The sequence below is a fragment of the Populus trichocarpa genome, chromosome 2 (assembly GCF_000002775.5).
Source record: "Populus trichocarpa isolate Nisqually-1 chromosome 2, P.trichocarpa_v4.1, whole genome shotgun sequence".
Classification (NCBI taxonomy): Eukaryota; Viridiplantae; Streptophyta; class Magnoliopsida; order Malpighiales; family Salicaceae; genus Populus; species Populus trichocarpa.
In genome coordinates, this window is record NC_037286.2 from 2,031,451 (window position 1) to 2,054,170 (window position 22,720).

At 36.4% G+C, this 22,720-nt stretch overlaps 4 protein-coding genes and 1 non-coding gene across 15 annotated transcripts; all 5 read right to left on the minus strand.

Moving 5' to 3' along the window:
• Positions 1-28: 28 nt before the first annotated feature.
• On the minus strand, positions 29-3,032 carry LOC18096114 (uncharacterized). 7 transcript variants are annotated; one of them, XM_024594086.2, is made up of 5 exons: positions 2,833-3,032; positions 2,629-2,759; positions 2,403-2,505; positions 2,149-2,293; positions 865-1,255 (listed from the first exon to the last, which is right to left on the minus strand). In XM_024594086.2, exons 3-5 carry the CDS (start codon positions 2,497-2,499, stop codon positions 919-921), a joined length of 579 nt encoding a protein of 192 aa, XP_024449854.2. In that variant the 5' UTR covers positions 2,500-2,505; positions 2,629-2,759; positions 2,833-3,032; the 3' UTR covers positions 865-918. The 7 variants fall into 7 exon arrangements, 3 of the variants coding, with proteins under 3 accessions (XP_024449854.2, XP_024449853.2, XP_024449855.2); XM_024594085.2 differs by having other exon boundaries at positions 2,629-2,767; XR_002980006.2 differs by adding an exon at positions 29-612 and having other exon boundaries at positions 891-2,505; positions 2,629-2,767.
• A 320-nt stretch (positions 3,033-3,352) lies between these two features.
• On the minus strand, positions 3,353-3,424 carry TRNAE-UUC (transfer RNA glutamic acid (anticodon UUC)). The gene has a single exon. It is a non-coding gene; the product is annotated as a tRNA-Glu (tRNA).
• A 1,848-nt stretch (positions 3,425-5,272) lies between these two features.
• LOC7471931 (probable ubiquitin-conjugating enzyme E2 18) lies at positions 5,273-7,362 on the minus strand. Its single transcript, XM_002301976.4, has 6 exons — positions 7,196-7,362; positions 6,965-7,068; positions 6,775-6,877; positions 6,597-6,660; positions 5,710-5,798; positions 5,273-5,604 (listed from the first exon to the last, which is right to left on the minus strand). The coding sequence occupies exons 1-6, from the start codon at positions 7,223-7,225 to the stop codon at positions 5,509-5,511; spliced, it is 486 nt and encodes a 161-aa protein (XP_002302012.4). The 5' UTR covers positions 7,226-7,362; the 3' UTR covers positions 5,273-5,508.
• Positions 7,363-7,605: 243 nt separating this feature from the next.
• Positions 7,606-11,735, minus strand: LOC7471932 (BEL1-like homeodomain protein 11). 3 transcript variants are annotated; one of them, XM_024594588.2, is made up of 5 exons: positions 9,602-11,735; positions 9,115-9,494; positions 8,977-9,037; positions 8,783-8,886; positions 7,606-7,907 (listed from the first exon to the last, which is right to left on the minus strand). In XM_024594588.2, the coding sequence occupies exons 1-4, from the start codon at positions 10,409-10,411 to the stop codon at positions 8,791-8,793; spliced, it is 1,347 nt and encodes a 448-aa protein (XP_024450356.1). In that variant the 5' UTR covers positions 10,412-11,735; the 3' UTR covers positions 7,606-7,907; positions 8,783-8,790. The 3 variants fall into 3 exon arrangements, with proteins under 3 accessions (XP_024450356.1, XP_024450355.1, XP_002302013.2); XM_024594587.2 differs by lacking the exon at positions 7,606-7,907 and adding an exon at positions 8,354-8,654; XM_002301977.4 differs by lacking the exon at positions 7,606-7,907 and having other exon boundaries at positions 8,354-8,886; positions 9,602-11,731.
• A 1,799-nt stretch (positions 11,736-13,534) lies between these two features.
• On the minus strand, positions 13,535-18,122 carry LOC7471933 (BEL1-like homeodomain protein 7). Of its 3 annotated transcripts, none has more exons than XM_052450449.1 (5): positions 17,693-18,122; positions 15,835-16,763; positions 14,948-15,321; positions 14,794-14,854; positions 13,535-14,602 (listed from the first exon to the last, which is right to left on the minus strand). In XM_052450449.1, exons 2-5 carry the CDS (start codon positions 16,711-16,713, stop codon positions 13,913-13,915), a joined length of 2,004 nt encoding a protein of 667 aa, XP_052306409.1. In that variant the 5' UTR covers positions 16,714-16,763; positions 17,693-18,122; the 3' UTR covers positions 13,535-13,912. The 3 variants fall into 3 exon arrangements, with proteins under 3 accessions (XP_052306409.1, XP_024450352.2, XP_002302014.4); XM_024594584.2 differs by having other exon boundaries at positions 15,835-16,964; XM_002301978.4 differs by lacking the exon at positions 17,693-18,122 and adding an exon at positions 17,502-17,609 and having other exon boundaries at positions 15,835-16,964.
• Between the last annotated feature and the right edge of the window lie 4,598 nt (positions 18,123-22,720).

Below are 22,720 nucleotides of genomic sequence, written 5' to 3' on the forward strand. Positions count from 1 at the left end.
TCAGATCCATTCAACTTGGTGATCAATCGGTCAAGTTTTATACAATGAAGTGTACAAAAAAAAAACATGCTGGTAGTGAACCCATAAAAGGCATACCATCTCCCACCAAAACGAAGCCTAGTAAACAATGAAAGCGATTCCATGATACAAGACAGGCTAGCAGGTGGACAAAAACCCGATATAAGTAAGAAATCTCGCTCAAAAGTTGGCCAATATGGAGGGAGCGCCTTCATGTTTAAGTTCTCGTTCACCGCTTCCTCATTCCTCTCGGCTAAAAAGGACTTGCCCTGGGACCTTAATAGCATGCTGGCAGTAACCTCTGGGTGGTTCACCTTGCCCGCTCTCAACTTCTTAGAGGAAAAAACATTTTCTTCGATTTGCTTTAATAATTGTACACTTGCTGACTTCTGGAAGCAAGGGGAGAATGCAGAAGTGGATTAGAACTGGCATCTCTACTCAAAAAACGAATAAGGCGATGAAAAAATTCCTTCAATGCAAGTTACATGAACTAAATTAATTATCATCAGCTTCAAGTTGCTTTCCAAATTTCTTCAATGCCAGCGAATATATTGTTTTCTGTCTTCACAGTCGTTCCTTCAGCCACCGATTCGACTGCCCACATGCACACCGAAGCGAATCATAACCACAGTTGGAGAACAGAGCAAGAGCATATGTTAATAGGAGAGATTATTAGCCACACACGATGCATTGCTCCGTCCCTCACACAAAAACGGGACCCAAAAATAGTTATCATGGTGAGTCCCATTTTTATATGAACGAGGAAGCAATGCACCTGAAGAACTAAATAATTTCTTAAATGGTAATCAAGGATTAATTGTTTCAATGCTTTTGGGAACAAAGAAAGACCATGCCGATGAAACTGATGTTACCATTAAACATGTCTTGCTTTTGCTGCTACTAGCTTGCAACAATATTTTGTCCCAATAAAAACCAGTCACAATTCAGTAGCTCATCAAGTTTTAAGACATCAAAGCTAACTGGATTCCACGTTGTCAACTTCAGAAGCATTTGTGTGGGGAATGAATTTATGCAACACTGATGCATTGCATCTCTGATCAAATAGGCCATCACCGTAGATAGAGTATGCCCACAGGAGATCAATTCTCTCAATTCATGCTCAAGCTGAACTTCTGACGGAGTCTCAACCGAACAGTTTGTCCTGCCTTCAATTAGCAGTGTCATCTCCTCCTTAGGTTGTTGATTCTTTTGCCTCCACCAGAGTGCCCCACCAAAACTGATTAGGCACACTCATCTTGATCAGTGAACAAGGAGGACACAAAAATTGGAATTCAACTGATAAGTAACTAATAAGGCATCATCATCTTCCGAGGCCTGATATTTATTATTCATGGCAATTGGGGGAAATTACACAACTTAGTTCAAACTTCCACAATCAGCATCATTATCCAAACTCTTAAACACTATATGAACAGGATAAACTGTGTAAAAAGTAATGAACAAAAACCTGCGTCTTCATGTGTTTTTGTCATTTCTCGAGCCATGACACATCCCCCTGAAATGCAATTACATTTACTGCAATAACCAATACTAAGAAATCATTTATCTTACCGCACCATCACTCTCCTGATACTCACTATAGGTGGGTTTCTCCAAATCGTCCCATAGGTTTTAAAAATGGAATCTAAAAGTATAGATAAATCTTCTTGATCATTTTCCGGTTCTTGTCAGATTTCATATACTTTGAATCATGTAGCCTGTCATTCCAGTTCACATCTTCCATTTATTGTTTTTGATAACGTTATCTTTATCTATTTAACAAATAAATGGAATTAATTTGATCCGTGAAGGTCAGAGGTCAGAATATCAATAAGTCTCATCATCCCCATAAAGTGAACTCATAGCAGGGTTTAATTTCAATCACTTGGACCACTGCATTGAAAAGGGTTGGAACTAATATAAAGAAAGTCTAGCACACAGAAATTTGCTTAATCTGAATTATACACATCTAACTGGAATAGCCTACAACATAAAACCAATACATTTTTTAGTGTTGCCCTAGAACTAGTAAGAGCTTGCATATCCTCAAGAACTTAAGAAAGAACTGCACAGTACAGCAAAGATGTGTAAAATCAACAGTGCTATACAATGAGGATATGCCATATATACCTCGACACACCAAAAAGCGATGAAAATTCTTTGAGAAACTGAGAAAACTTGTGTGGAAGAACATAGAATATTTGTGTTCTTGCTTCATTTGCAGAAGCCATCAGCCTCTCTTTCCTGGATGGACCATGCCTAGGAAGAAATCCAACTAACACAATACTTCGTATAATCAGTTTCTGACGATCTTATTGCTGCTAGCAAAACATCAGAAATATATCAACACACAATATGAGCATAAAAAATTACATCAAAATTACCGAATGTAAACTCATTAGTAGCCAAGCCTGAAGCGGAAAGCGCGGAAACAACACCACAAGGTCCCGGAATTGGGGTAACCGGAATATTTTCATCCATGCACAGCTTTGCCAACAACCATATTCCAAACAAGCATCCATTAAACCCCACATAATCAACCAAACATGCGCAACGGATTCTTTCAACCTAGGAGCTGAAACTTATTTAAAAAACTTACAAAATGCTTACCAATTCTGCATCAGGACCCCCAATGCCAGGTGTCCCTGCGTCGCGATCAGCAGCACCACAACCTCGCCCTGTTTCATCCTCCTTAACACCGTCTGTTCTCTTTGAGACTCATTAAATTTATGATAACTCAGCTGCAAATCTAAACCACACGATTAACAACAAAACAAATCTCCAAAACGGCAAGGCAGAAAGCCAAAAACTCACCAGTGGAATACGGATATTATAACGGTGAAGTAATTTCCAAGAATGCCTTGTATCTTCAGATAGGATTACATCAGCAGATTTTAATACCCGAAGAGCCCTGCCTTAATCCTAAAAAAAAACACAATAATATTTTTGAAATTTATAACAAGTTTCAAATCCCGGAATAAGAGTTTAAATAGTTTGCCCTAATTAACCATAGGCTAAATAAAAAAATGAAAATATCAAAAAAATCCAAAATTAATATTGAAATAAAAGGAGAAAGATACCTAGACAGATAGGCTAAATTTACGTTAATCATAAATGTATGATTATTAATTTTGAATGATATTAAATTAATGTGTTGAAAGCTTCATTAATATCACAATCATTAACTAATGAGTATTAGTTTTTGGGTCATACTCTAACTAGGTGGTAAAATAATAATTTTCTTGCTAGATTTACCTTTAGTTAATCATAATTATTGGTATCCATCTAATATTTGTCTGACAAAAGAATGGTTTTCCCGCCAGCTAGTGAAAAATTCCGTTGCCGGGAATCGAACCCGGGTCTCCTGGGTGAAAGCCAGATATCCTAACCGCTGGACGACAACGGATGCTTTTGCTAGTTGTACAAGATACATATACATAACTCTGTAAATATTTCCACTCACAGGTAATGCTTTGCCTGCATAAATATTAACCTCGTATTTTCAAACCAAAGCCAATCAAAGACGACTCATTCAAACATCTAGAACATAATTTCTTGCACATTACTTAAACCAATCAATACCTGATCAATCCATATTCACAGATAAAAGGCAATAGTTCATCAAATCACCATTATGATTTGCATGTGCAAAATTAATGATTAGAAGTGGCCAGAAGTAGGATTAACTAGAGAAATAGGAAATAACGAGCCTTGCACATATGGTGGCAGAATGGCAGTCATAGAAGAAAGGTCCACCACAGTGAAGAGGGCAATCCAACCTCATGCCTCTACACCTTCCTCTTCCCATGCATTGCGCAAACTCTCCAAGCCTTTTGTCCTCATTGCTGAAGACTCCCCTCCTATGCTTTGGGGGTTGTTCATGCTTCTCCGTGCTCTTCCCTTCCCTTTCCCACCACAACAAGCCCATTTATACCAGCTGCCACCACCAACTCTGCCTCCCCATCCACCACTGCTACGTCCCCCCCCACATCGAAAACTTATCTCCACCGCCACCTCCTCCTCCATAGTATCCACCATATCTATTCTTGTTGTCGTTGACCACAACTTCAGGATGAGAAGTCTTGTTACGATTTCCTAGTAGCTCGGGAGGATCTAGAGCATTAGTGACATTGACCTGGGTGTAAGCAGCGCTGTTCTTGCACCTCTTAATTCAAGAGATACCATTGCTAGAAACAAGAGAATCCAGAAACTTATCATTTGTGTCTCCATCATTCTAGCAAGCAAAGTTCCGAGGTTAGAATGTCGTAATCTCATGCCACTTCTTAATTATAATAGGTTTATATAATCCATTTGGCAACTTGATTATGGCCGCAACTTGATCCAATAACCAAACCTCAACAAATCAAACTCCCTCTGAAATAGAGAAGAGGATGTCTAGGGGCACAGACTTTGTCCCCACTTGCAATTTGGAAGGAAGAAGCAATAATGCAGGCTTCCTCAAAACAGTACGCTATGTAAACTCTGCCTAAGCATGAGCTTATCTGCCATCCATCTTTGAAAGCGATATCACATTCTTGTCATCTCATTTCGAATTCAAGAAAATAGAGTATCACAAAAAAATTAACTTTTCGGAACATATAGGGAAAATAATTCATTGAAGCATTTATAGATATTAAAAAAATAAAAACGATGATTAGACTGACAAGAGTGTCGTTATTATTAGAAATGGGGGCAACCGCAGTGAATATTATTTAGCGGTGCTTGATGAGTGCCTTCCTTTTTCGAGTGACGAGCCTTGTCAAAGGCATAAAAACTTGAAGCATAAGAAGATCGAAAGGTGACGCTTTTGAGAACCTTAAAACATTGACAACAAGCCTTCTTTTTCATGCAACAGGCGAGGAGACACCTTTGCTGATAAATGTGAACAAGTCTCTTCCCCACGCACTCGTAAGCCTACCTTGTACAATGATTTGAACCACAAAGCTAACCCCTTTCGCCTAGGCTATTCAGAGACAGCAGGCTCAACAACATTCCTTTACTTCCACATGTATAAAAGGCTTAAAATCACCATGACACACAGAACCGTTCAAGCTAAAAATTCCATGTTCATTCAACTGAAAGTGTTCATGCCATTCTGCGATATGAAATTTTTAACTTGACAATACATACCACAGAATCTCCAATAATTTCTGCTGGAAGATATACATCGGACGCCATTAGAATACATGCAGGTTCTGTTGGAAATCTAATGACCTTAGCTGTATTTGGTTTTTAGTTCCTAATAAGACAGTAATAGTAGGAGAATCCATATAATTTGTTCTCCTTGATTAGTATAGATTGTCTGCGATCCCATAAGGGAAGCACCAAATACAAAGTAAAAATATCAGGTACGTGATTCACGGCAAGGAAAAAGGAAAACTGCCAGGGCCTTGGGGGCTTAAAGCCTTGCCAGGCCCCATTCCACACTATCCACGAGAAATAGAACTGGTAGCCTTGTTGTTATACACAAACAACAAATACAAAATGGAATTAAACCTTATCATCATGGAACCACCATCTTGTCTCCTTGGGAGATCGTCCACTCCTACAGTTCTTCACATAACGATCATTATCGGCAGGACGTTGCTGCGAACCATCACAGTGTATATGAGCATTGCTATATACTAGTCTTGACAGAAAAGGTAGAGTGAGCAAAAAATGCTTTTAACTCTCAACAAAATTGAACCTAACCTTCACGGTTGCGCTGGATAACATAGACAGAATGCTGATACAGATAGAACTAACAGTCATAGCTGGGGACCATGAATCATACAGTATATCTGCAAGGACCAAGAACAAATGACAAGAATATTACAATTTATCTGTTCCAGGCACAGCTGACTATGTACTTGGTTCAAGAAGGAAGCAAATGAAAAGTCAAATAAGATTATTTTCATTGTCTTCTGGAGATGGAAAAGTGTAACGAATCTTTGGGCAGTAATGCACAAACCCCTACCCCTCCTTCACACGGATAAATAATATTTGCAACCAGAAAAAATCCAAATATAGTCCACTTGGTTAATAAGTTAATGCTAATGATAACATTGAATTGATAAATTTTTTGAGATGGAAAGCAATACAACAGGGAAGAAAACAAATTGAAAGTTTGCTTTCTATATTTCACATTTGTTTTTAGCTTCTACTGCCCAACATAACATTTAATTAACAGAGTAACTAATACATGGACGGAGTAAATTTTGTTTCCAGGTACCACAACCGACCTTCCATACATTGATGATAGTAGGAGCTACCATCGCACACCATTGTTTCAAAAAAACTCATTTGTCAAAAAAGCAAGACGCACGCGCTGCTCCGTCCTACTCACCTACGACAACCACCATCGCTTAAAAATCTCCTTGAGACAATGCTTTGCAAGCACTTATTCAAAGAATCTTAAAATCGCATCATGGACCTTGCAATCGGAGCAAAAACCTAAGGGAATTTGCACTAAAAGCTTAGGCAATACCTAAGTCAATAATCATAACACTTAATTACAGGTAAAGAAATGCTTTAATTCAATAAACTAACACGGAGGAGAGAAATGTCAATAAACGTTACTACTACGAGTTAAGTAATACCTAAACAGATATGTCCGTTGCTATAGATGTGAGGATGCAGAGGAGCCGGCGGGGCGAAAATCACCTGTGTCATCAGTTTAACCAAATAAAATAATTAATCACACTCATTTTCAAATAATTATTTCGTATAAATTTGCAAAAATCACAAAATTAGAAGAAAAAAAAAGAAATCACTGGCCTGAGGTGCTTCCATAGGGTAATGTTCAGGGAAATCGACTTGAAGCTGATAAGTTTCATTTGCATAAAGAGTGCCTGCGGCTCCATTCGCTTCAATCACCCATCTTTTAGAGAAGAAATAATCCCAAATTAACCAAATTTAGAATCCCCAATCAAAGCTATATCAATTAAAATCGTGATTAAAACGGTACCGTTGGAGATTATCGGTGACTTTATGCTTGAAACTTGAAGGAGGACTGAGTTGCCATTCTGTAAGCTCCTTTTGCAGTCTGTTGCAAGCGATCTTGCTTAAAGCCTACGCAAGAATGAAGTCAAAAAATTTAAAAATGAACACAAAGTCAAAGATCACAAAAAAATAGAAATTAGGGCATAAAATAAGCATATGCGGAGATTGCCGAGAGGGTACAGGTTGATAGAGAGACCTTGCGTGACGAAGCGGAGCTGCTTGTCATGGTTTCTTTCTTGTTTTCTTTCGCGCACAGAGAGCGAGGGAGAGAGGACTGTCTGTCTGGGCTCCTGGGGTGTTGTCGTTTTATAAAAGTTGGGGAAATTCATAAAATCTGCCTTGCATCATGGAGTATGATGGGATAATGGTGTATTTGGTCCCCTAGTTCTGAGTTATATGTTATTTTGATCCTTTTAATATTATTGTTTATCCCAATGTTAATTGTTTATATATATATATATATATATATATATATATATATATATATTAACTTAACTATATTTTTTAATCAACTTGCAGACAATTAATTTTTTTTTTCTGAAAAAAATTAAAAACGCATTCTTCACATTGATTCAGCACATTTAAAAAGATTTAATAAATCTTCTCGGATATTAATTTTAAAGCTTGAATTTAAAAAATTACGAAAAAAACACATATTTTTCATCACTAATCCAACATATTAGATTAATTTCAACATCAATCCAAGACAGGGAAAATTCAACTACATTCTGCCACAAAATGTGTTCAAATTAATTAGAACTCCTAATAAGAATTAACAGCAGGAAGCAAAAAGATCACAATTAAAGAAAATGAAAAGAACACCGCTAACACTCATTCAATTCTACTCCAATATAGGCTTTGGTTTCTTGAACAACTCATGGGGGAGTACTCCTCAACGCCTTCTGGATCTGCAGATAATTGAAAAAAGAAAGAAGGGAAGGAATTTGCGTTTTTAGTTAACAAGAGGGCATGTTTGGTTTTATTACTATATATGGTTTTTCTTTTTTTTTTTGTTTCACAAAGATGTCTGATACGCAAGCATGGTTTTGAAACCTGAACTGGTGCAAGCCGAGTTATGTGTCAAGAACTGACTTGTTTTTGACAAAAATCTTGTTTTTCTAAGAAAAAATAAGAGGGTTTTCGGTAGGGTTTTGATCGAATTATATCGTCGATCGAATTAATTATCAACTTGAATTTTTGAATGGTTAAGGCCAGATCAATTCTTTCCCTTATGTTTTTTCTTCAATTTCGATCGGTATAAACCTGAATCAGCTAAAGAGTGGTCCAGGTTTTATAATAGATAATAGAAGTTACACACACACACACACGTTTTATTGGAAAGAAGACAAGCCGATAACAAGATGTGACAACTTTGTCTTTTTTTTTTACTAATGCCAGTGCTTTATCCGTTTCAGTCTTGAGAGTGATCCCAAGTAGTCCAGGTTACATGCATGCATTTGCCATCACGTATGATACTGACAAGATTCCTAGGTGTCCTAGTACTGCAGTAATCAATGCCTATCAAGCTGCTTAGCATTTGCTAGCTTGGACATGTTGCTCTCACCAAATTTTTTAAACAGTGATAGAAAATAAACATCAAAAGTTGAAACAGCTTAGTTGCGTAGGATCTGCTCCCATGGCAATTTGTGCTTTTCCTGAAAATCACAGGTCTAGACTGTTCTCAGATTTTCAAGGATGAATGATTGAAGAGGATGTTGATTTCCTATTGCATAAAAGATACAACGAAACACAGCTTGAAGAAGGAATTGACTTAGCTATCAACCTTTTCCTTCAGTCCTCTGAGTGATCTGCAAACTCCTCTTTGTACATTTCTTCTATCATAGGCTTCCATAGCCGGACTCGAGCATTTATAAACCAGTTTGATACCTAAAACAACAATGAATTGCCCACAACTTTATCGGTGTCAAGCTAAACTATAAAGAAAGGTAACATGTTAATGAAAGATTAAAAACTTACTTGATTCTTTGTCAAGCCTGCCTGCGATGCTAACATTAGTTTCTCATAATCATTTGGATACCTGTGTGTGACAAATGAAGTGGGTAAATCACAGTTTTAGTAAGAGTATGATCACCATAGAGTTTCGCTAGCACTTACGGGTGCAAGAAGTGTTCAAAAAGCCAAGAGCGAAGGATGGTTACAGAAGTCTCTGGCAACCCTCTGATGGGTCTCCATGCTTGCCTTTGGCTTTGCATCATTCCAAGCTGTTGAAGAGATATCCGGTTATGTTTGGTCTCTTTATCAAACAAGCTAAGTTGTGACAATTCTGTGCTGATTTTTGGTAAATCTCGAGAGAATTTTCTTTTTGTCTCATCGATTTGGGACACTATAGCATCTCTCAAGTTGCAGAAATGCTTGGACATGGCTTGGAGCGCAAGAGCTGTGTAGGATTTGGCCGCTCCTAAACCAGCTATTTCCTCAAATGATGATACCACTTCTTCCATTTGATGGTAGTATTTCTCATATCTTCCCTCAACCTGAAATCAACAAAATATCTCATCGGTTTTCGAGTTCGGACGCGATCAAAGTTAGCCTGCTGACACAGAACATATAAACTTAATACAGTGTGGAGTTTTGGACTTACCTCCTTCAACAATGCTATAAGCTTTGCAATTTTAAGCTGGAGTTCATGTTTCTCGGCTTGAACAAGCCCAATACCCCACAGCTCTACTTTTAATTCAGAAGAAAGTCTTAGAGATCCTCTTTGGCCACAAGGAAATAATTTCCCAACATACTTTTCATTGCTAATTTCAACTGCCTGGCAACTTACATGCACAATTTCTTCTAGCAGGGACTGAGCAGGCTTTAAATACCTTGAATTCCCTATAGCAACCGCAAAAGATTCTGTTCCGTAAGAAGTAGATGGTCTACTTAATGAGGTTGATGATTGAGGAAATCCACTACCAGTGAGAGAATAGTCGTTGTTTACTTGTTCACCTCCAAGATTATATGCTTCCCTTGCTTCTTCTCTAGGAACTAAGTAACTAGGACTCATGAGATCCGAATTAAAGGATCTCTGCCTGTACTGAAATTGGGGAACAAGCATCCGAGAACCAAGAGACAGTGATAACCTTTGAGCTTGATGATTAGTCTCATTTGCCGCTCCAAGAAGATCCATTAGGTGTCTGGTATGGCTAATCTCAGATTCTTGAACTGCCGAGGGAACTTGGACTAGGTCTATTGACCTAGACATTCTTTCCTCGAGAGACTTTATGCTTGGCAATACACCATGAGACTGAGAAAATGTGTTGCTGCCTCGCAAGTCTGGACCGAAAACGCTGAAATTCTGACTTTGAAATTGGTTTTGACTAGCAATGGAGTCTGAGATAATGAATTGGTGTAGCATGCCAGAAGCTGGATTTGGGGGTGAGTCTTGTGAACCCATAGGTACCATTAAAGTGCGAAGGCACAAAGGTAATAATTTGCAACTTAAGAGAAGATTCTAAAACATGATTTGTCAATATGGTATAAACGAAGAAAGAATCAGAACCAAACTACCAGGTTTGATTCCAAAATAATGGCTTGGCAAGCCAAAAAAAGGCAATATCAAGCTTGGAAGAAAGCAAAACTTGGGTTTCTCATGCATTTATAACTGGATAACAAGAAGACAGACAAGTTGGTGGATCATTAAGAAGAAGGTCACACAAGTTATGACTTGCAGCTCTGAAGTGGCATTCTGTCCTAACTTGCACTTAAAGCAACTGGAATCAAGAGCCATAAAGAGTTGCTGCATTAATAGGCATCGCAAGACGTCACAGCCAAATGAAGTTCACAATCATAAAGCGAATCACTACAGGCAAATAAAAAATCCAATAATACCAAACCGAAAGAAACCCAGTTGAGTGCGATTATGAAGCAGCAGAATTGAAGCCGGAACTGTAAGTAAAACAAATTTCTGAAAGAACTCTTCAGAACATAATTGGAATAGGGGGAGAGACGTCGGAGAGAGAAACAGAGAGAGAGAGATTTTTCTAAGAGTTCCAATATGTGGAACCCTTGGGGGGGGGGAATACGAAATAAGAACTGGTAAAAGCACAGCACAGGAAAGGGATGAGAACAGAAGAAACAAGTCAAACCAACATCTTAATTAGTCTTTGCCAACTAACTCCTACCCTGAAGTCTAAAATGTTCTGTTAACTGTAATAAGCATAAAAAAATTGAATTCCAGAAGTCTAGGGCTATAAATGCAACAATCTGTGAGCGCCTATATTCTTTTGCTTAGAGCATAACAATTCCCAGAAGAAAGTGAGGACCCTCTCTCTCTCTCTGAAAAATGAGCAGGTCTAAATGTAAGCACCTGAAAGCTATAATGCTAAGAGACAACCCTCGAAGAGAAGCTACTTGGGTGAGTAAAGATGCAGAAGCTGATGGCAGGAGATGGTCCCCCCACCCCTAACTTCGTGTATAAACCCAAAAGCAAATGCATCAATCCTTCAGCTTTAATGCTTGCACTTACATTTCTTTGGGAGACTCAAAAGTACTGTCAGCTAAAAATAGTGTAATTATCTCTCTCTAGCATGTCACAAGGAAGAGAGTTCTTTGATATGTAACAATTGTTCTGTTCACTGGACTGTTGTCATCTGTAAAAGAGAAAAGGTTGGCTATCTTTTGCACACTCCCAGTTTTAAGATTGTCTGTTTCTGAGACTGTGACCATATAGGAATATCTAGCTTTTTCCTGTTAGGTGCTACAATCATAGAGATGTTGAAAGGACACTGAATCTGAATATCACAATCTTTCAAGAGCAAGTAAGAAATAAAAATCACATCTGTGTTCTCTCTATCCAAAAACTTGTGCTATCTTTAGGCTTTAAATTTGCATAAATACACGCTACTTTCTATTAAAATTATAGTTTTAATTAGAGATAATGGGATGGTGAGATTTGATTCTATATCATATCATAAAATTATCTCAATTTATGTATAATTTATATTATTATCTGATATAGATTTCCATGTGCTGATAAGACTGGTTCTCGGTGTATTCTTTGGGATAGTCCTTTGGATGCTTTATTAATGATTGCTATCTTTGTTCCTTTGGCCACCTCCAGTTGTCGCTCTCTGGTTTCCTAACATTGTTGTTTACCTTGGAACTGGAAGGCCCACACTCGTAAGATTAAAGTGTCTGCATTATCTGAATTATTCCAGCAAATTTAAAAGTATAAATTCTGTCAGCTTTACAGCACTTGTGTAGGCCATTGCCACACGCAGGAATTAATAAACCCAATTTTTGAAGTGCCTAGTTTTAAAATTTAACTGATTAGTTGGTGGCCATAATGGCCTGAAAAAATAGATCAGATGAAGGGTGGTGAGCCCAGAAATCTAAATAACGAGAAACAGAAACTTGCGCGTAGAAAGTGAGCGTAGCCATAGTAAAGAGACGTGGTTCATGATTTAATGGAGTGATAGGTATTGGTATATGGTACTTCGAATAATGGCACTCTCAAGCTCTTCGAGGAAAGCGATATGCTAAAAACACATGGTATGGCAATGAGGTTCAAGCATCTATCAGAAGTAAAAAGGAAGCATGTAAGATAGTGGACCAGCAGACAAAAAGATACAACGTAAAGGACATGGGAAGGAAGCAGTGTATATAAATTAACCAACAACATATGTTCATAAAAAAAAATTTAAACGACTGAAAAAGTGAAGTAATTATTAGACTTGCAATACCGAGTGATTTTAAACAATTAAGTATGGATTTGTTATAATTAGACAAGTATCTACAACAAACAAATTACATAGATGATTTAGGAGATATATTTATAAATTAATGGGAAATGTTGAAGTCTAAAAAGAAGTCTGGTCACGCTAGACCAAAATAGTGGTTCAAAAGGATCATAACTTTTGATCCGATTATTGAATCACGTTTAAATTTTTACAGGTGTTTTCGAAGCCTGTTTTTTTTTTAATTCTGAAAATCTCGTCCCGAGACCCCGGATTTTATAATTTTTATGATTTTCATTGTTATTTTCAGATTTCATGCTTCTTTTCTTCATAATTTTTAATTTTTATTTTGTTTTTTATTTTAGGTAGGATTTCTGGTATATTTAAAACTTTATAAATATTCTAAAAGAGGACTTGAGAATTGTTATTTTAGAAAAAACAAAACATGTGAATTTAAAATTCACATCTGCACCCTTTCACTCATTAAAATTTTTGTCTTCGTTCGTTATTTTTACTTTCCATCTGCATCAAAAAGACTAGAGGAATAAGACGACAGAATCCAAGAAACCAGATAGCAGCAAGCATAGATTTGGATTTTGGGACCACAACCAAGTAAATTAGCTGCCTGAGATCAAGACAAGACGCGAAACGAGAAGGAAAGAGCAGAGAAAGTTCAGTCAATTTTTATGTTGGTGACATTTGGTTAAGCAAAACTTCAGGTTTGGGGTGAAAGGATGCTTTGCATGATACCATTCTGCAACAATATAACGAAAAATACGAAAAGAGAGCAAAGTTATCGACAGATGTTGTAAGGATTTACATCCATCAAAACATCTCACAGAAACTCGAACTAATTCGCAAATCACATTTATTTCAGAATTAGGAATGAAATGATACATCAGTGTCACAATTAGGGAGAGCTTGTAGAAATTCCTTAAGAGTACAAAAGATCACAAAAATCTTATTGTAGATGCACAGATATATCTACAATCCCTGTAATCTGTACGTATATTACAAGCAGGCACCATGCCCTTATGTTACATCTATGTCTGTGACTGTAAGGGTGTTGGGTTTCTTCTATTCAAACCAAGAGAAGAGCACGGGGCTTGAATGAATAGCAAACCAATATCACTGAGCTTGTTTTCTTCTGCTTTATGTTATCCAAAACTCCATCAATCCTTCTCTTGGCAGGATTGATGAAACTCCCTCGTAAAGCTAGAAGGATTCTCTTAAACCACAAAATCATGTAACCGATGGGAATTGGCAATCCTGTCTTGTTGCTTTCCTGTATCCATACAGTGATAATCCACCTCATTATGCCCCACCGAGGAAGCTGATATAGTGTTACCTCTCATATGGGCCCCATCAAACGTGGGAAATGAATCACTGTCGTTACTTTGCAATCCCAATGCAAGAGACATCTGGCTGCCTACTGCAAATCCATTCAAGTGTGATACATCATATGTAGCAGCAGCAGACATAAGATTTCCATCACCATTTTGGCCACACGGAATATTCCCATGTGGACAGAAGTTATGGTCATCATCTATATTCAACCTTCGGTCCCGTGGAAATTTCATAATATCAGATTCTGCCACATTGGGTCCCTGAGAACCATTCTCAAGGACTGTTTTCGCCATAGGTTCTTTCATTTCTAATTCAAGAATATGACTAGATTTTATGTCATGGGCTTGCCCTGGCTGGGAAATATCAGCAGCTGTAGATGTCACACTCTCATACAACTCACGTAGCCTATTCTCAGATGTCAAGTGATTGCCTGATTTATCTCCATGGGCTTTGGTTGTTTCGTCCAAAGAAGATTTGGAGTTTGTCTCTGAATCACCAAATTCTTCTTTGTACATGTCCTCGACCATGGGCTTCCAAAGACGCACCCGCGCATTTATAAACCAGTTCGCGACCTGATTTGCATAGGAAATTGATCGTGCCATAAGATAAGATAAGAGAAAGAAGGGTTCATATCAGAGTGGGTTAAAGAATGGCCACTCTCACAAAGAGACCCTCCACTAAAGTTTCCTAAAAAGAAAATATTTTGAAGCACTTGAAATTTATATTTACAGAAGTTTAATCTGCTAGATAACAGGATATCTACCTGGCTTCTGGTCAAGCCTGCCTGCCTTGCTAACATGATTTTCTCTGAATCACTCGGGTAGCTGGTGAAACAAACAAATTCAGAAAGAATTAATGAGATATCCTTTTTCAAAATGAACAAATATTATTTGGAAAGCAAGTATCCAGTAACATACGGATGAAGGAAATGCTCAAAGAGCCAAGCTCGAAGGACTGAAACAGAGCTCTCAGGGAGCCCCCTTTGAGGCCTCCAAGCATGTCGCATCACACCAAGCTGCTGGAGAGCCCTCTGTTGTCTGGTCTGATGATCTACATAACGGAGACGTGGTATACCTCCCTGACCATTTGGTGAAGTACCTTGCTCCCCAAGCCTTTTCATGATAACTTCTATTTGGCCACTGATTGCATCGCGCAAACAGCGAAAGTGACGAGAAATTGTTTGGAGGGCGAGTGCTGTATATGATTTAGCTGCCCCATGACCAGCCACCGTGTCAAAATATAACACCACAATTTGCATTTGATGGTAATACTGTTTGTATTTTCTGTCTACCTACAGAACGTACAAGAAACCTTTCAACAAAGGTCATAAACCTTAGTAAAGTAAAAGTACATAGAGACAACAGCTCCGTCCATATGATGGCTGAGGATATAGAAAGCCATAAAGCGTAAACACAAATCATTCACAAAACAAAGGAATCAAGGAGGAGCTATTATGAACTTGATGTAATTTATCTTGCAATCCTTCATTTTCCCTCTCGTATCTCCATCTGAACCATACCAGCTACCAAACCAGTTACATGAAACACCGTATCTTTTCCTTAGAAACTTCTCTCACATGCTACCATTTCTGATCTAAAATATTTAATGAAGCTCAACATAAAAAGGATTTCTTCCCTCAAGAGCATGTACGGCTCCAAAACATTTGTAATGAAAATGCTAATTTCGGTTATATATTTTGTCAGTTTTGATAATAATCCAGGGATTCCATTACAAAATCATGCAAGCATTGGATAAAAATGAATGTAGCATAGAATCAGCACAAGTATGGACGAATTGAACCAACCTCTTCCAGCATGGACAGAAGCTTAGTCTTTTTGTCAAGTAAGTCCTGCCGTTCTACTGGCGATAGCTCAGGAGTGGAGTCGGCAGTAGACTCAGCAGGATCCGGTGGTTTCACATTTGATGAGGGAAGCATAGAACAGCTACTCGGCCTCCTATCACTCTCCTTGAAGTCATCGGAGCATTTGTTGGATTGAGGCTGCTTCAAAGCCTTTTTTACATTAACCACCTCATCGAGCAAGTGTTGCACTGACTTGAGGTATCTGGAGTTCAAGAGTGTGTTAGCATAACCAGACAATCCATACATATTCATTTCAGCATGCATATCTCTGAGGCCAACTATGTACTGAGGATTGTGTGAAGACTCTGTTTTGATAGGGTTATGGCTGCTTCCGGCAAATCCAGGCAATCCTTCAAATTCTCTCAACTCCTTGCTTTGATTGCTTTCATCACCTTCACAGGGTAAAGTCCACTTCTCTGGCACAAGCAGATGTGAACTCAGAGATGAAGGGAAATTTTGGTTTAGATACTGATACTGAAGTGAAGGCATAGAAACTGCAAATTGCACCTGCATGCCAAGCCTCAGCGGTAATCCTTGAGACTGGAAATTCTGCTCACAGTCTGGAATGCCAAGGTGCATCCTTGGCGGAACAGCCTGGGAATCTCCACTAACAGAGTCACCAACCAGGTTACCTGCTGCTGTATTCAACTGCCCACCAACAGATTGTAAATTCATCGTGTCACTTGTAGGTGGAATGAATACTATCTCATTTCTAGCTCCACTAGATGAGAATTCAGCACCATTTTGAGAAGACAAGGAACCCCCATACAATATGTCCGAGTATGACCCAGCAGCTGGAGTGTGGTTCGTATAACTTTTCATGCTACTAAGATCGGAAGGCAGATCAGAATAAGAAGCAAGTTTCTGGTCCCCTGTAAGCAAAGCTTGCAAATTGTTATTCTGACTTCTTGAAGTTGGGTAATAGGTAGCAATCAAATTTTTCTCTGTCTCTCAACCTCAGATGGAGAGCATCACCCCCAATGTCCTTCCATCAATCGAATGACGCACAAGGGAACAGCAAACAGTCGGGTGATTGCCCCACGAAATGTAGATGAGCTAGCAAATTCCAACAGCTAAAGAGAAAAGAATTGATAAAGCCATCAAGATATGTTTCAGATTCTCAGACTATACAACAACTTCAAGAGCTTGATTTTTCAGACTCGCTTTCAACTAATTCAAATAAAATAAACAGAAATTATTCATAGCACACAGTGCACAGCTATGCATCCTTATTCACTTAGAAAACCATATTTATTATCTCTGCTATCATTACGATTTCGAGGACTATTTCGAGGTTTATGCAAGATCAAAGTCATGTTCAAAGGTAAAAAATCACATAAAAGTAATATTGCTATCAATATCTTGATATCTTAGAATAGCCCACATGCATCAAGTTAGAACACCAACAAGCAATAACCACAGTGATTGACACATCCCAATAATCAAACACCCCGGTCCTTGTGACCATCATCAGCATCATCGTGAAAGCAAAAGAACGGTGTAATCACAAGAAAAATCAAAAGTCAATCACGACACACATAATATAGAGAACCCCAAATTAAACACCATCTTTTTTTTTCTATAAATTACAAAAAGATGCTTAATAATACCAAAATTAAATAGCAAAACTTTCATGACTGTGTTATCTATTAGCTTCCCTTGATCATCATCACCAGTTACACTCAATTCACAAACACCATCAACTATCCAAAAAACATCTACCACGGACAAACACTGCATCAATAACACCACTATAACAACTCAAAAGGCAAAGAAAGTGCAAAAGGGTCCAGCAAAAAACCTGATAACTCTCAAAATGAGCTCCTTTGGCGGGGAACAGAGAGAGCTCAATAAACACAAGAAACCAATTCCAAGAGAAATTATTCTAAGAAAGAAGAAACCTCCTTATGATTGGTGCAATAACACCAACCCAATTAAATTGCTTGTATTATATATAATAACTGGAATCCAGCAGTTATAGTGTTGTTTTTTAAACATGGACACCAACTACTATTAATATTTTATTTCAACAAGAAACTGAAATGTTTAAGAATATATGTCTGTCATATCGTTCTAAGTTTTTCACGTGTAAAACAAAGAGAAAAAAAACATTTATCTAAACAATGTCTGCAAAACAAGCTAGAAAGTTCTTCAACAAGATAATCAATGGTTAAGGTGGTTGTTTGTGTTTCATTGCTTAAGAGAGTTTCAAGCCATAACCACCAGTTGGTAGACCTAAAATCATAGAGCTGTGGAGCTGTGGAGCGTCTTAAACGTTTTATTTTTTATTTTTTATTTTCATATTGATATTTCCTGTTTAGCTTTTTTCTATACCGAGAAATGATAAAAATGAAACCTAACTTAAGAGCAAAGTCTTTTCTTTATTTGTTTTGTTTTTTAACAGAACCCGTTGACCTCCTGAACCAAACACGGCAACACCTCAAGAATGTCTAAAATATATTCTCTCTCTTTTTTTTTAATTTTAAGAGAGAGAAAATAAAATAAAAAAGGGTAGCTTGTTTGTGTTATCTGTGGTTTGAGTAGCAGGGTGGGTGAAAGTGACAATTTGTCAAGCTTACACGTGTCTGCTTTTACACGCCAGTGGCGGCTAACGGCTATTGCAAAAATACACGCCAGTGCTGTACCTGTTTTTCTTTCTTTCTTCTCTTGGAATACTTTTTTTTTTTTTTTTTGCTTTGCTTTCATTAGACTTCTTAAAAAAGTTATAAAGGTATATTATGATACAAAAACTTCACATTCCTTTTTTATGTTTCTGCGAGTGACATTGAAAATTATATGTCACCAATAAATTTTTATTACTAAGTTATATGGCCATATATATGCATGTGAACTAAAAAAATGTTACCAAGAGAGTACTTTATAGCTCTCAAAATCAAGAAGACGGGAAAATAAAAGAAGTTTTTGGTAAATTAGTCCCTATAGAAATAAATTATTTAATCCATGTGCTATACAAAATTATTAAATAATACTTATAGTTTCGATCACTTAGTGCTCGTTTAGAGTCAAGATCACAATGAAATGAAACTCCTCATCTTCAAGAGTTTATTAATACTAAATTTGGACCTAATACTACTTCATGTTTTAAGACAGAAATTTTTGGACATGGACATTAAAATTTTGAATTTTTGTATTTAAATTAAGTTTTAAGATATTTTTTTAATACTGTTGTGGTATTGTCTTAGAAGATAAAAACGATAGGTTTGATGATGATTAAGGGTGTTTTTAAGGCTTAAGGGTTGGTGCTTTGATTTTAATATATTTGGGATTGTTGTAATGGTTGCAGTTTAAAGTGTTTTTTGCTTAAAAATATATCAAAATAATATTTTTTTTATTTTTTAAAAATTATTTTTAAGATCAACACATTAAAACAATTCAAAATCATAATAAATTTAATAAAAATTAAATATTTAAAATTTAAAAATATATAGTTTCAATCGTAACAATGGAGCCTTGACAATAGCAATGCAAGGAAGAAAAGGCGCTGTTGAAATTTTTAGCAAAAGTTATATTCAATCTCTGTAGTTTCACAAATGTTTCAATTAAGTCTTTATAATTTCATAATATATATTGTACAATCAAGTCCTTATATTTTCAATACTATTCATAAATAACTGCTGTCGGTCAGTCACTGTTCATGCATCAAATGGTATCTTGTGTATAAATGTTAAAACCGACATATTAATTTGTTAGTAATTTAACGGTGAAAGGACTGTTGCATAATTTTTCATAGTAGATGGATTAATTTATTTGTTTCAATGAACTAAAGGGACTGGTTTATAATTAACTCAGCTTTAAAAAAAGATCCCATGATTGAATGCGTGATATTTTTTATACGGAGAACTATCAAACAAGTTTTTGTTTTTATTTTTTTCACTTTCCTTGAGTTGATATTGATTGGAAAAACACATTTAAGATGGTTTTCATAATTTATTTCTACCCATCCACTATTTTACCAAAAACTAAAATCCATACGACCTCTCCCTCATGGAGACGCTCCTTCACCGGTGTGCAACAATGACGTTACTAATGTCGTTAATTTCTAAGTAAATATAATAGAAAACTAATAAATTATTCTCCCAGGTTCACTGGATGAATTCATTTGGCATTCTCAATTTAACAAGAAAAAAAAACGAACGTGAATTAAAAAGTAAATATAAAAATAAAAAATTATCGGCTCAACTAATATTTATTATAGTTATTAAATCTGGACCAACCTACAAATCAACTTGGTGGCTGGACCGGTCTGGACAAGGCAAAAGACCGGCATAAGCAAAACCTGGTTGACCCGTGGCCCGGACAACCTAGAAAAACCCGATTGAGACCTGTTTTTTTTTTTAAACATGTTTTTTCTTCTAGCCAGAGACCTATTTTTTTATGTATTTTAGTTATATATTAACTCCTTTTAAGGTTTATTATATAAATACTAGAAAAATATTTTATTTTTTTAATGTAAAATTTAAAACCTTTTAGTATATATACTTTATACTCATAAAAAAATTTATTTTTTATGTGGGATTTGAAACCCTTTAGTATATATATTTTATTTTCACAAGAAAAAATTTATGTTTTTTCAATATGAGATAAATTTTTTTTTGAAATAATCTTTTAAATTTTATTATTTACATTATTTGTTTCTTAATTTTTTTATAAAAAATATTAAAATTTTTAAAATTAATTCAAGTTAATCTATATAAGCCAGAATCCATCTCCAGCGGGGTGAACTTTCGAATGGGATCTGATTACTATTGTATTTATAATAAATATATGGATGTGCTGAAAAGACTCGCAAACAAGACCCATTAAAATTTATTCGAGACTTTCGGGGAAATCCCGCGAGTCACGTGACACCTAACGTCGGCAGGATGGTAGAGGGCCGAGCAGGTGGTCACCAATTTAGATCATTGGTTCGTAACCCAAAGCCCATGCCAGCCCAACAAATATTTCCCAGCCGGAAGGTTGTCAACTGAATTCTGAATTTATATATTTATTACTCCAAATGGGCTGATTTTAGAATACCATGACAATAAAATAAATAAATAAATTTTGAATTTAATATGCATGAATTAATTGATCGTTACCAATGTTTTGATATGCTCAGCCATTGTTTTTTTTTTAATTAACGTTGATATCTGGGTTAACTTACTCGCGCCACGATCAATCCCACGAGCTCTAAAATTAACAATCATGTAAGTCTCCAGTGAACCTGAGATTTGTGAGATTCAAACTAGTGACCTATAGGAAGCAAACTTAGAATCTGACCAATTGAGTTACACCCCTCAAGGTTAAGATTATTAGTCCCTATGTTTTTTAAAAATCAATCTTAGTCCAAAGATTCATTTTCCATATTTTTTTAGTTTCTAATCTGAAAGGAGAAAAATGATCATTGAGTTTTGATGGTAGAGAAAAAAAAAACTTTTTTGTATAAATATGTCCTATTAGATAAAATGAGTTTAATAGAGGTGTTTTTTTTTTTATTTTAAAATTGCATGAAAAAAAATCTTATACTAGGAAGTTTTTGGATTTCAAGTTATTTTTTTATCTTTGGACTGATTTTTAAGTTAATTGAGGGTATAATTGGGTGCACTTAGGTTTTTAGATTTTTTATTAAGAGTTTTTCGATTCGAAACATGATTGAAAAATAGGTTTTCGAGTGTCAATCACTCTTGACTTGATTTTTATGCAACTTTCTAGTTGCTAAAATCTAGATTGGTCCGAAAAAAATAGAAAAAATTATTGAATTTTAGTGATAAAGAGAAAAAATTCCGGTTGATATTAATTTCAATATCAACTATTAAATTTTATTAAATAGTTTTGTTATTTTAAAATTGCATGAAAAAAGTAAATCTAACACAGAGGAAGTTTTTGGTTTCATGTTAATTTTATTTTTAACAGATTTTTAAGTTGCTCAAGAGCATAAGCGGGTTCACTTGGATTTATTTTTATTATTTTATAGGTGTTTTTCATGGTTAAAAAATATAATCTTGAGTTTAAAACACTCCTGCCTGTTTTTCATGCAATCCTTTGGTCGCTGGAATCCAGGCTACAGACTTCTTTTTTAAGTTGTTTCTTTGGATTTCCACCTGTTTCAGAAGGTTATTTGTTAAAAGACATCACTAAACCTAATTCACCATGGAACAAGACACAGCTTCAATTAATCAATATTTATATCCAAAAAACAAACATGCCAATAAATCGAGGATAATCATTCACCATCAGAAGCCCATTTTCGTTGCAGATCACTCTCTCTAACTGTTTACATGGGCATAATTGAGAGGTGGAGAGAGAGAGAGAGAGAGAGAGGAGAGTAGTGCAAACTCATTTGTTCATTTATCTGTTGTTTTTTTCATTACATGACATATTCCTGTGCTCTAATGACTTTCTTCCTCTTTGAACAGAGAAGAAATACAGGCAACAATAAGGGCTAAGGGGCCGATCCAAACCAGACTAAGTATCGCCATTACTTCTTCCATTTTTGAAACGCAGCCGTGATCTGAAGAGCCAGTTTTCAACACTAACACATCTAGAGGTACAACCACACCTAGGATAATCAAGTAACACGCTAAGCAAAGGCAAAATTGAATCATTGTTCAGGAAAGAAATTGTTGCCCTGTTAAACATCAGCGCACTGATTTATAAGCTAGCAGCATTTTGTATTGCTCCAACACGCCGGTGATTTGGCAGATCTGCATTAACTTGGTCCATTAATGGGTTGCTCTAAAGCATTAAGAACTTAACAGATTGCAATAATTCTTTTTAAGATCATGAAGTTACTAAGATCGTTAAGAAGTTTGAAGGTTTAATATAGGTT

Excerpts from the sequence above, each read along its gene's own strand:
- LOC18096114 (XM_024594086.2), bottom strand. The coding sequence starts at position 2,499 with ATGGATGAAAATATTCCGGTTACCCCAATTCCGGGACCTTGTGGTGTT. Across the intron at positions 2,294-2,402 it reads TACTAATGAGTTTACATTCG|TTGGATTTCTTCCTAGGCAT; the intron begins GTAATTTTGATG and ends GTATTGTGTTAG. Across the intron at positions 1,256-2,148 it reads TCGCTTTTTGGTGTGTCGAG|TTTTGGTGGGGCACTCTGGT; the intron begins GTATATATGGCA and ends GTGCCTAATCAG.
- LOC7471931 (XM_002301976.4), bottom strand. The coding sequence starts at position 7,225 with ATGACAAGCAGCTCCGCTTCGTCACGCAAG. Across the intron at positions 6,878-6,964 it reads GTCACCGATAATCTCCAACG|ATGGGTGATTGAAGCGAATG; the intron begins GTACCGTTTTAA and ends CTTCTCTAAAAG. Across the intron at positions 5,605-5,709 it reads TATCCAGCGCAACCGTGAAG|CAACGTCCTGCCGATAATGA; the intron begins GTTAGGTTCAAT and ends GATGGTTCGCAG.
- LOC7471932 (XM_024594588.2), bottom strand. The coding sequence starts at position 10,411 with ATGGTACCTATGGGTTCACAAGACTCACCCCCAAATCCAGCTTCTGGC. Across the intron at positions 9,495-9,601 it reads TTATAGCATTGTTGAAGGAG|GTTGAGGGAAGATATGAGAA; the intron begins GTAAGTCCAAAA and ends TGTTGATTTCAG. Across the intron at positions 8,887-8,976 it reads CAGGCTTGACAAAGAATCAA|GTATCAAACTGGTTTATAAA; the intron begins GTAAGTTTTTAA and ends TTGTTGTTTTAG.
- LOC7471933 (XM_052450449.1), bottom strand. The coding sequence starts at position 16,713 with ATGAAAAGTTATACGAACCACACTCCAGCTGCTGGGTCATACTCGGAC. Across the intron at positions 15,322-15,834 it reads TTCTGTCCATGCTGGAAGAG|GTAGACAGAAAATACAAACA; the intron begins GTTGGTTCAATT and ends TACGTTCTGTAG. Across the intron at positions 14,603-14,793 it reads CAGGCTTGACCAGAAGCCAG|GTCGCGAACTGGTTTATAAA; the intron begins GTAGATATCCTG and ends TATGCAAATCAG.